This window comes from Pelodiscus sinensis, chromosome 12, assembly GCF_049634645.1.
Source record: "Pelodiscus sinensis isolate JC-2024 chromosome 12, ASM4963464v1, whole genome shotgun sequence".
In the NCBI taxonomy this organism is placed as follows: Eukaryota; Metazoa; Chordata; order Testudines; family Trionychidae; genus Pelodiscus; species Pelodiscus sinensis.
This window is the reverse complement of record NC_134722.1, coordinates 38621926-38633963: the sequence shown is the minus strand read 5'-3', so window position 1 is coordinate 38633963 and position 12038 is coordinate 38621926. Positions and strand designations below refer to the sequence as shown.

The following is a 12038-nucleotide window of genomic DNA, read 5'->3' as shown; positions in this document are numbered from 1 at the left end:
GAATTCGGCACTATCTACTACCATTTTCTTACCTGCACAAGATATTTGTGGGCATGTTCATAGGATGGTAAAGCTCCTTCTCCTATCAGCTCTGTGTCAAATAACTCTGTTATCAAGATATTTGCACGACACTGCATGTCTCCATCTAAAAAACAATGTAATACAATGACAGCTTGTGTTATCTTAGAAAAAGACAGCTCCCTATTTTATAACCAGTGTTCTTTAAGATTCGTTGCTCATGCCCATTCCCCTTTAGGTGTACGTGTTTGCCATATACACCAGTGTCTGAAGATTTCCCCTAGCAACATCCATACAGGAATGGCTCTGGCGACCCCTGGAGCACAATATAAAGGAAGCTGCACATTTCCCTCCAAACACATTTCCTTCTTGCTGGAAACTCTGACAGTGGGGAAAGAGAGAAGTCATGCAATGGACATGAGCAGCACATCTTGAAAACACCACTTTAAAAAAAGGTAAACATATTTTCCTTTTTGAGCGATTGCTCATGTCCATTCCACTTTAGGTGACTCCAAGCAGTACCCATGGTAGAAGTACGTGGCTGGATTGATTGCGACACAGACCTACCGAACCCAATGTAATCTTTAACCTGCTGTGTGAGGATGTAGTGGGCTGTGAATGTGTGGACTGAGGATGTCCTGAATTGGCATTTCCAGGTAAACTGCTCCTGCCTGGGCCTTAGTTAGATACACCTGAAAAATCCGTGGCAGGGGAACCTTTGCGATGTCATAGCAGGTCCAAACACGAGATAATCCACTTGGGCAGCTGCTATGTGGACACCAGCATGCCCTTCATCCTGTCAGCTACAGCGACAAAAGCTGGGATGACTTGTGGAAAGGCTTCGTACCGCAAGGGTGTCCAGCCACCTCTCTGCCTTTGTCTTGTGAGGTCTGGGGAAGAACATAGGTAAGAAAATATCCTGGTTCACCTGGAAGAAGGAACCTTCATTAAGAAGTCCGCACGGGGCCACAAATGGGTTTTGTCTTTGAAGAAAACAGTGTACAGAGGCTCTGAAGTTAAGGCCCGGATTTCAAAAAGGCATATTGCCGAAGTCACTGTGAGCAAGAACGGGAGGCAAAAGATTCCAAAGGGTGGTCCTGTGAGCTGAGAGAACACTAATTAAAATCCTACTGCAGATGGGGTCAATTAAGACTCCATAGGAACCATACCATCATGTCATGCTGGAACACTATCTGCCCTTAATCCTGCCCATTGAAAGTGCAGATGGCCACCAGATGCACTTGAATGGAGGAGAGCGCCAGACTTTGGCCCCAGAGTTATGAGAGGCAGGCAAGAACCGATTGCACTGGAGCGTGTTCCAGAGACACCTCACTCCGCTGCCCACTGGGAGAACTAAGCCCACTTTGCTTTGTAGGTTAGCCTTGTGGAAGGTTGGTCTTTGACAACAGGTCCAGATGGCCAGGGAGGAGTCAGGGGTGTATATCACCAAGCATCCTGAATCAACACTGGCAAGGCCAAATCAATGGTGATCAGGATGACACAGGCCTTCTCCTGTTTGATCTAAACGAGGACCTGGCTGATGACGAGGATCAGCAGGAATGCATACAGCAGGCACTTGGACCATGACAAAAGGAAGATGCCTGGTTGGGAGCTTCTGCCCTGATCCCATCAGAAGCAGAAAAAGAGGCATTTCCTGTTTTGCCATGTAGCAAAGGGGTCTGTTTGGGCAGTCACTCACTTCTGCAAAGTTGAAGAGGCCACTTCCCAGTGAAGAAACTATTTATGGTGAGAAGTGATGTCCCTGCTGAGGTAATCTTCTAGGGCAGTGTTTCTTAAACTATGTTCCATGGAACACCGGTGTTCCATGAACAACCTGCAGGTGTGCCGTGACCTCTTCTTTGTTTTTGTCTTGTTTTGTTTGACTTTTTTTTTTTTTTTGGGAAGAAAATTTTCATAGGTGTTCCACATAAAAAAATATTATTGTTTGGTGTTCCGTGGTCTCAAAAAGTTTAAGAAACACTGTTTTCAGGTGCTGCTGATCTCCAGGAGGTGAGTTACCTCTAAATGGATGCTCTGGCTGATGCTGATCCAGGGAAGGAGAGCCATCTAGCACAGCACAGAGGAGCATGTTCCCCCCTTGTCTGCTGACATAAAATATCAAGGCCATATTGTCCATGAGGACTCTCACCACCATGCCTGCCATGCACGGTAGGAAGACCCCCAGGCCAGATACACTACTCTGGGCTCCTAGACATTTATGTGCACCTTTGCCTCCTCTTGGATCCACAAGCCTGGGTCCAGAGGTTGCCTAGCTGTGCATCAGTGTTACCTCTAAGGTGCATGCCTGCACGGGTGCACACCAAGAATCTGAGGCACGCCCACCTCCTCCTATGAGATTCAGCGCACAGTATAAATCATGAAAAAGCTCATGTGTATAGTGATGTTGCTCACATATCCATTGGGAAGCTTCAACATTAAAATCAGTGATTTCTCTTCAGGGGGCTACAATTCAAATGTAAAATTTTTTGTTTCAGCTTTCCAGGATGCATTCCAGATTAAATGATTTTTTTTAATTAAGCTAATATTTGAAAAGAATGTCTCCTGGCAGTTTTGAAGTACTTCGGTTATCACTTGTTTTTATTCTTTGAGCCCTTCTCACCTGGTCCAACTGTAACATCTGTGGAGTGCTTGTTGATTATCTTGATCTTGTCACTAAAGCCATTTTTCTCCACTATCTTTTCAGCAGCAACAGCCATAGGCATGAAGACCTTGAAAAAATATCAAGAATATAACATGTGGATAGAATTAACATCAAAATCTAAAGGGAAAATTAACACCAAAAAATGAGTCTATTAACTAAACCTTGTTAAAGAAAATCCTTTATTGTAAGCATCCCTTGTTCTGTTAAAATGTAGTATACTGTGAGTGTTACTTTTAACCTTAGAAAGTCACACCATGCACAGTGGCATCATGAATCCTATGCACAATTTGCTCTTTCAACACTGGGCAGAGTGGAACATTAGTAGTGCCCATGCCTTGCACTGCTTGTCTGTACAGGAGTGAATGTTACCATGAATGATGAACCCACAATGTAAGTTAATCTCCCACTATGAAAGTCTTAAGCTTTCAAAAAGACTGAGTAAACTGTTGAGACTTTAAATACCAACATCTAAAATAAACCAGTTTAGAAATGAGACGTTCTTCACATGAGGCCTACCAAGACCTAACTGAACTGAAATGGGAACCAAAATAAGACTGACACTGAAGAAAAGCTGTTGATCTTGTTAAAATATGCACCCAGTAACAGTATTAACAGTGGCAAAATATACTTATTTCTATACCTCTTGCTGCCAAGGGAACTTTTTTTTTTAAATTCCTGCAAGAATGTAAGCGTGAAGACAGGGATGGAAAAACAGCTGCTGTAGATCACTGGGCTAAAAATGAATGTGCTTATTACATTCAGAGGAATGTTTTAAAACAACATCAGTCTTTCTGACTGATATCTATACTATACAATTCTTTTGTACTGATAAGTTTTAAATATCTGCAGAGTCTGTAGAATCTGATTGTTTAGGATAATCACCAAATTTGAACCTGATTCATCATTTTCAGAGCAAGTTAATGTGCTGCTAGTTTGCAGCATTTAACAAACTAAGAGGGCTTCTCCTGCTAAATTACTGTAAGCAAGTGCAAAATGTTTGGAGTTACTATTTTCAAATTGTAATCCACAGACCACTGGGGATCTGCAGAAAGCTGGCTGGTTACATGATATTTCTAGCTGCTAACTTGTATTAAAAGGTATGAAAGATGCATTGTATAGATTTTCAATTTACTCTTTAAAAAGTAAGAAATGGTTGTTATCTGATGACCAATTGGAAGCTCTATTTTAATAATAATGGGGGATTTCAATTGTCCCCATGTAGACTTGGGTACATGTCATCTTATGACAGGATGCAAAACTAAAAATCCTAGATATCATTAATGATTACTTCTTGGAGAAGCTAGTCCTGGAACTCACAAGGGAAGCGACCGACCATTCTTAATTTAGTCCTAAATGGTGCATAAGATCTGATCCAAGAGATGAATATAGCTGAACCACTCAGTAATAACCATCATAATGTAACTAAATTTAACATCCTTATTGTGTGGTAAATACCAAAGAAGCCCACCACAGTAGCATTTAACTTCAAAAAGTGGAACTTCACAAAAATGAGGACGTTAGTTAAATGGAAATTTAAAGGAACGGTCACAACAGTGAAATGCCTGTAAGATTTATGGAAACTTTTTATAATGATAGAGGCTCAAACTACATGTATAACTACCCTGCCTCTCCCTCCTCCAAAAAACCACAAGAGGGTCAAAAAGATTGCCACCATGGCTAAATAACAAAGAAAAAGCAATTATAGACAAAAGGATAACCTTTAAAAGTTGGAAGTCATATGCTACTGAGGAAAACAGAAAGGAGAATAAGCTTTGGTAAGTCAAGTATAAAAATATAACTAGATAGGCCAAAAAAGAATAAAAAATACTAGTAAAAGACACAAAAATTAATACCATTTTTTTTTTAGTATATTGAAGGTGCTGAAGGAGCACACAAGAAAGACAAAGGCATTGCAGAGAATGCAAATGGATTCTCTGCATTGGTCTTCACCGCAGAGGATGTGAAGGAGAGTCCCACACCTGAGCCATTACAGGCAGTCCCCGGGTTACGTACAAGATAGGGACTGTAGGTTTGTTCTTAAGTTGAATCTCTATGTAAGTCGGAACTGGCATCAGCCGCTGCTGAAACTGATCAGTTTCAACCGCGCCTGAATCTGGATGCCAGTTCTGACTTACATACAGATTCAACTTAAGAAACCCAGGCATCCCCAAATCAGCTGCTGCTGAAACTGCCTGGGCTGCCCGATCCCCTTCGCAGCTTTGCTCCGCGTCTTTCTGGTCTGCAGACCAGGGAGACGCGGAGCAGCTTTTCTCGCCCCGTTCATAACTGCGGATCCGACTTATGTCGGATCCGCATAAGTCGGGGACTGCCTGTACAGAGACAACACAGAAACGAACAGAGGAGTAGACTGGAAAGAAAAAGAGAAGCCATTATTCTGCACACACAGAGCTTCCTATATTCCCCTGCACTTTTGCCACAGCAAAACTGTCATGGTTTCTGGGCATAAGAGAAACCTTAGCTGAGAATATTTCGAAGAAATTTGTTCCCTGGGTAAAAACAGAAAACGTGTCACGTGTAAGCAGTGCACGAAGATGATACAGGGTCTCTTTGAAAGAAAAAAACATCATAAGGAAAACGGTTTATTGAGAAAAAATTATTCAAATGAAGATGTGGATAGTTCTGAATAGATAAACTGGCTAATACCTTAAATAATTCTCTTTGCAACACATCATTCTTCAAGACTCTTTCTATGCCTTTTAGTATAAGTGTGATTTGACAAGTAAACTTCCAAACTGCTGTGTTGGATGTTGCTTTAAAAAAAAAAAAAAGTTTGGCTAAGCTAATCCTTACAACTTATTTAATTAGTCAACTAGGTTTAGAATCTATTATAATACAGTTTCTTATTTTATATTACATAATATAATACATGCCACTTATTTTGGAACATTATGACCCCAGACCATAATGATGATGCCATGTATCTATTCCCTATTTCACTTCAGCATACCTCAGCTTTTTCAAGTGAACTCCAGTCTATACTTGTTCTCAAAAAAAGTGCCAGTGGTTCAATGCAGCTTATTCCAAAATTAAAAGCAGTCAGTCTTAGCTATTTTGGTAACTTGATTTAAATCAATGATTTTTGTGCGTGATTTAAATGATTGAAATCATTTTAAATCACCTTGATTTAAAATCAATCCACTCTGTCATAATGCCAGTATAGAAATGCATTGCATACACACACTTGAATACTGTTGCAGCTCTGGTTACCCCATCTCAAAAAAAAAAAAAGAAAAAGATTTATTAGAATTAGTGATACAGAGAAGACCAACAAAAATAAATAAGGGAATGGAACAGATTTCATATGAGGAGAGAATAAAAAGACCGGGATTTTCAGCTTGGAAAAGAGATGACTAAGGCTATATCTACACTGCAATGCTATTTCGGGATGACAGATTATCCCAAAATAGCTATCCTACGTCTTCACAGCAAGCCCAATATTTCAGCTTGCTATTCCAATGTCCTAGTAAACCTCATTCTACAAAGAACAAGGGATATTTCGGAATAGAGGGTTACTTCAAAATTTGGCGTTGAGCAGACAGCACCAAATGATAAAATAAGCTATTTCAAAATAGCACTGAAATAAGATATGCAATTTGCATAGCTCAAACTGTGTATCTTATTTTTAGTTACGGTGCTGCACCCTAAGGGAAAATATGATGGGGTCTACAAAACCATCAATGGTGTGGAGGAAGTGAATAAGAAAGTGTTGTTCATTGGTTTACAGAACGTGAGAACCAGGGGGTAACTCAATGAAATGAATAGGCAGCAGGTTTAAAACAAACATAAAAATGTACTTCTTCATACAACACACAGTCAACTTGCAAGATGTCTTGCCAGGAGATGTTGTGAAGGCCAAAAGTATAGCTGCATTCAAAAAAGAATGGAGGATAGGCCCATCAATGGCTATTAGCTAAAATGATCAGGAACATAATCCCATACCTTCAGGTGTCCCTAAATTTCTAACTGCCAGAAGCTGAGGTTGGATGACCAAGAGTGGATCATTGATAATTCACCTGTTCTGTTCATGCCAGATGCTTCAAATGGCATGGGTCACAGTTGGAAGACTGGATACTAGTTTAGATGGGTCACTGATCTCAGCATGATCATCCTTATGTTCTGTGCAAAAGTATATGCAGCAGTCTCTCTATGAAGATGTGGTCTACATGATGAAAAAAACTTGAGAAGCCCTGGTCCTATAAATAATGAAACTGAAGAACAGCCACAGTATGTTTTGAGAGCACTAGTATTTTTTTGAACCACATTCATTAACTCCTACAAGCCACATATCAATCACAAGGAATACAGAAAATACAGTACAAAAACCTAATTTCCAACTATACTAATTAAGATTTTTTCTGTCATGGTTAGAAAAAAAACTGTCTATCCTGAGAAAATTACAACTAATTTCTATAACATTCCCATAAGAGCTCTTTCCGTACGGTGTATCTCTTCTACACAAACCCTTCTAAGTTATACAGGCAGTCCCCGAGTTACGCGGATCCGACTTATGTCGGATCCGTAGTTACGAACGGGGATTTCTCGCTCCGGAGAACTAGAGCAGTGGGACGCCTGGTCCCGCCGCCCGCCTTCACCGGGGCGAGAAAAGCTGCTTCCCGTCTCTTTGGTCTGCTGGCTCCGCCGCTCTGCTCAGCGTCTGCTCAGCTCTGCAGACCAGGGAGACGCTGAGCAAAGCCGCGGAGGACCCGGGCCGGACCGCGGCGCTGATCTGGAAGCGCCACGGTTCGGCCCGGGTCCTCCGCAGCTTTGCTCCACGTCTCCCTGGTCTGCTGGGGGGGGGGGGGGGGGGGGGGGGGATGCAGCTAGTGTCCCCCCAGCAGACCAGGGAGACGTGGAGCAAAGCCGGGGGCCTGTGGTAGAGCAGGTGGGGCACTGCCGGTTGGTCCCGCAGCACCGCTTCTTGGCGCTACTGGACCAACCCGGCAGTACCCCAGCTGCTCTGCCCCAGGCATCCTGATTCAGCTGCTGATCAGTTTCAACAGTGGCTGAATCAGGATGCCTGGGGCAGAGCAGCTGGGGTGCTGCTGGGTTGGTCCAGTAGAGCTGAGGAGCAGCCGCGCTACTGGACCAAGCCAGCAGCACCCGAGCTGCTCTGCCCCAGGCGTCCCAAAGTCAGCTGCCCTGGGCTTCCTGGAATCAGCTGCTGATCTGTTTCAGCAGCAGCTGACTTGGGGACGCCTGGTGTTCTCATCTTGAATCTGTATGTAAGTGGAACTGGTGTCCAGATTCAGCGGCTGTTGAAACTGATCAGTTTCAGCAGCGGCTGATGCCAGTTCCGACTTACATACAGATTCAACTTAAGAATAAACCTACAGTCCCTATCTTGTACGTAACCCGGGGACTGCCTGTATTATACAAGCTACATTTAGTCCAATGACTAAGAATGGTTAATGCATCCACACTACTCATTTTGTAGAGGAAACAATTGCACTGAGGCTCTAAAAGCAACACTAGGCGCACATTCCCAATTGCATGCTAGAAGTTGTGCCACTTTCATCTCCTGAGCAGCAGATACATGTACTGACAATGAGAAATTGCTCACCTCAATAGCATAGCAGAAGTCTGCACCTGCTGTAACTGCCATCATGGACAGGAGTCCTGTGCCAGTCCCAATGTCTAGGACAATTGCTTTCTCGCCCCTTCCTTTCACCCTGCTCACTGCAGCACGAATGCCCCGGTAATACTTCACATTCTGTAAGAGAAAGAGAGACCAAGATCAGCCACCTCAATGGAATTCTCTTATATATTCAACCCCTGAGCAGTGGTCCCACAGTCTCAATCCTTGGGAATTTGTAGATACCTGCTTTTTTCCATCTTTGGAGGAACATTTGGGTGTAAATGGAATAAAGCCCCTCAAAAATGCAAATAGGTAAACTTACCAACAGGACTTTATAATGATTTATAAGCACAGTGGTAATCTTTGAGCAAAAAGTTCCCTGGAAACCTGTGTTTGGAAAAGATATGGGTTTTCCATAACTCTCAATAACTTTCCAAAATAAAGGGTATGCTAATGAATGTTTTAGGATGCACAGTGAATTATGATATTTAAATAATAAGAAAGTTGCTGAATGATAGACAAGAAGGGTTAGGTTTTGTTAGTTTTAGGTTGAGCTCTTTTTATGTTAATTTATGACAGCAGAGAATACAGAAAAAATTATGTAAGTTTGGCAAAATGTATAATAATAAATAAAGTTGAATGGATGAAAGCTATCATTATGTAACGTGGAAAGATATACAAAATCAAGGTGCAGAAACTGAGACAACGATCAATAAAGGGCATCAAAGCTTAATGGTGCTCCAGAACTTGGTAAATTGGGCCCCTTTCTCTTTTGTCTTGTCTGTTCTATTATTGGTCCTATATATGTATGATCAGAAACGGTAAGTGATTCTGCCTGAAAATTAAAAAAAAAAAAACTGGTTAAGCACAAACCGGATAGGCTCTAGGGATGTTAAATTGTGTGTAATCAGGTAACCACATAGCTGGTAAGTATTTTGTCATGTACACAGTTACCCAATAAGTGGCTCTGCACTAAAAATACATAAGGAGTCAGCAGGTAGGCAGGTTGGCTCAGTCCCAGCTCAGGCCAGGTCCTGGCAGTTAACCCGCTGTGGCTCTGCTCTGTACTTTTAACGCTTTTGAATGCGGGATGTGTGTGTCAGGGTAAGAGGCTGAGGAGTTTAGGGGTGAGTGTGATGGTGGAGGCGAGGACTCCATTTTGGGAGGCTGAGAGGAGCTGCAACTGCACATACTAAGTCACTGCTGCTCTTCCCCTTCTTCTAAGGATCAGGGAGCAAGGGGAAGTATGCACTTTGTGTGAAGTCTCCTCTATCCTTCCCCTGGGCAGCTGGGAGCGAGAGGAAGGCTCACAAGCTGCACACTTCCCCTCCCTCCCTTATAGTCAGGGGAAGAATATCAGTAGAGTTCTAGCTACATGCAGCTGCAGCACCTCCTCTCCCCACACACACACTCCCCACCACAGCCACCTTCCCTAAAGGGTGCGGAGGGATAGGTTCTAGGGGCTGATTCAGCTCCAGGTAGGGGAGGAGGGATGCACACCCACAGCCAGTCCCTTTCACCTGCCTGGTTGCCTGCTTCTTAGCAAGGCAACCTGCAGGAGAGCCCCGGGAGCTTAGCTGGGAGGAGCTGCAGATAAAGCGCCCCAGTCTGCCGGATTCCCTGGATTGGATCCCCCTATGGCTGTAGGCCCATATGCGCAGCATGTTCTGCATGCCCCTTAGCTGTGTGTACAATGGGGTTAGGTCAGCATAGTTATGTTGGTCAGAAATGTGCGTTTTTTCACATCTTGTCCCAATGTATCTATATCAACCTAACTTTTAAGTGCAGCCCAAGCCTTCATTCTGCAGTTGCAATTCACAGAGTCATAGGGCAGGAAGAGACCTCAGGAGGTCATCAAGTCCAGCCCCCTGCCCACGACAGGACCAAACCCAACTAAACCAACCCACCTGGGGCTTTATCAAGCCGAGACTTAAAAACATCTAGGAATGGAGATTCTACCACCACCCTAGGTAACCCATTCCAGTGCTTCACCACCCTTCTAGTGAAATAGTTTTTCCTAATATCCAACCTAGACCTCTCCCACTGTAATTTGAGACCATTGCTCCTTGTTCTGTCATCTGTCACTACTGTGAACAGCCTTTCTCTGTCCTCTTTGAAACTTCCCTTCAGGAAGTTGAAGGCTGCTATCAAATCCCCCCTCACTCTTCTCTTCTGCAGACTAAACAAACCCAAATCCCTCAATCTCTTCTCATAGGTCATGGGCTACAGCCCCCTAATCATTTTGGTTGCCCTCCGCTGGACCCTCTCCAATGCGTCCACATCCTTTCTATAACGGGAGGCCCAGAACTGGACACAATACTCCAGGTGTGGCCTTACCAGAGCTGAATAAAGGGGAATAATCACTTCTCTGGATCTGCTGGCAATGCTCCTCCTAATATGCCATTAGCCTTCTTGGCTACAAGGGCACACTGTTGACTCATATCCAGCCTCTCATCCACTGTAATCCCCAGATCCTTTTCTGCAGAACTGCTACTTAGCCATTCGATCCCCAGCTTGTAACAAGGCTCAGAGACTGGTCGCAGGGCTAGATTACCAGTGCCGGCTTGCCCTGTGCAGTGACAGTGAGCCCCAAGCCTCATGAGCTGGATCAAGGCAAGCTGCTTAGTCTCTCCATCCCTGATTTAAGACTATAGCATAAGTGAAGAAGAATAAAAAGAACTTAGCCACATGTAGGCAGACAAAACTAGATGGAATTACAGCAGAAACGGAATGTTAGAAGGTAAGTCTGAAGTGCCCTCTGAAGGTATGACAGAGAATTACAAGTCTAAAATCAATAAGAGAAAAGTAGCTCCTCTTTTACTTACCAGTGAAGACACAAGTTTGTTATTGAGTATTTTCCCTTCAAGAGTTGAGGACATCACTATTACACATTGTGATGGCGCGTTGGGGGTTCCCCATCTCCTGCACCCCGAAATGGCACGAACAGACTGCACCAGCCAGTGGAATTGAGGGTGGTTTATTGCTCCTCCAGCACAGCGTAGCACAGATGTAATCTGGTTACAGGAACTGGGGCTAAGAGGCCTCAGTGCCCCCCTTGAGATAGGGGAGTCCCAGCCCCCTCCCCAGCTCCTTATTCCCTGCCTTCCAGCCAGGAACTAACTAACCCTCTTCCAGCCCTGCCCCCCAGCCAGGGCAGCATTCCACCTTCCTTTGTTCCTCTCCATGGGGGGTGTCTGGCCACTGGTTCAACAAGTTTGGCATTACCTCTGCCTAGTGAGGCTTTCCCTGCTGGGTCTTGCTCCAGACAGCAGGGGTCACCACATCCCAGCAAGTACCCCCACTACGTCACACACATACAAAAGCATTTTTCAGCACTCTTTACATCAGTTCTTGCAGAAGAAACAGTGTTTTCATCTATCCTAACAATTTTTAGAAACATTCCCCACCAATGCTGCGTAAGCAACACTAGAAGCCCTAGAAAAAGAGGTTCACTGTATGCCAGTTCCATTTTTAACACTGTTGATTAGATGTTAGCTAGTCAGTCACAGTCTGGCTTGCATGGATATGACTGCAAGATTAGGGCCTGTGACCAAAGAAGATATTAGTGCCAACTGTCAAGGGTCTTTAATGAATTAGAATCAGGATATACTTTTATGACCATCACTGGTGGTCTTAAATGAAAGTCACATCACAACGGTTGTTAATACTTGTTATGAAATGTACGTACAGATATTACATAAGAAATTATATATGTATACTGAAAACATGTTCTTACAGTCAGATTCTGTGTTACAGCAGAAG

At 43.6% G+C, this 12038-nt stretch overlaps 1 protein-coding gene across 5 annotated transcripts in view; it reads right to left on the bottom strand.

Moving 5' to 3' along the window:
* Positions 1-12038, bottom strand: part of PRMT7 (protein arginine methyltransferase 7) — a 63641-nt gene that overhangs the window by 42253 nt on the left and 9350 nt on the right. For all 5 annotated transcript variants that reach the window (XM_075940339.1, XM_075940340.1, XM_006117569.4 and 2 more), the window contains exons 4-6: positions 8262-8411; positions 2639-2747; positions 33-145 (exon numbers count right to left, since the gene is read on the bottom strand). In XM_075940339.1, coding sequence (XP_075796454.1) covers positions 33-145; positions 2639-2747; positions 8262-8411 — 372 coding nt within the window. The remainder of the gene's footprint in view (positions 1-32; positions 146-2638; positions 2748-8261; positions 8412-12038) is intronic.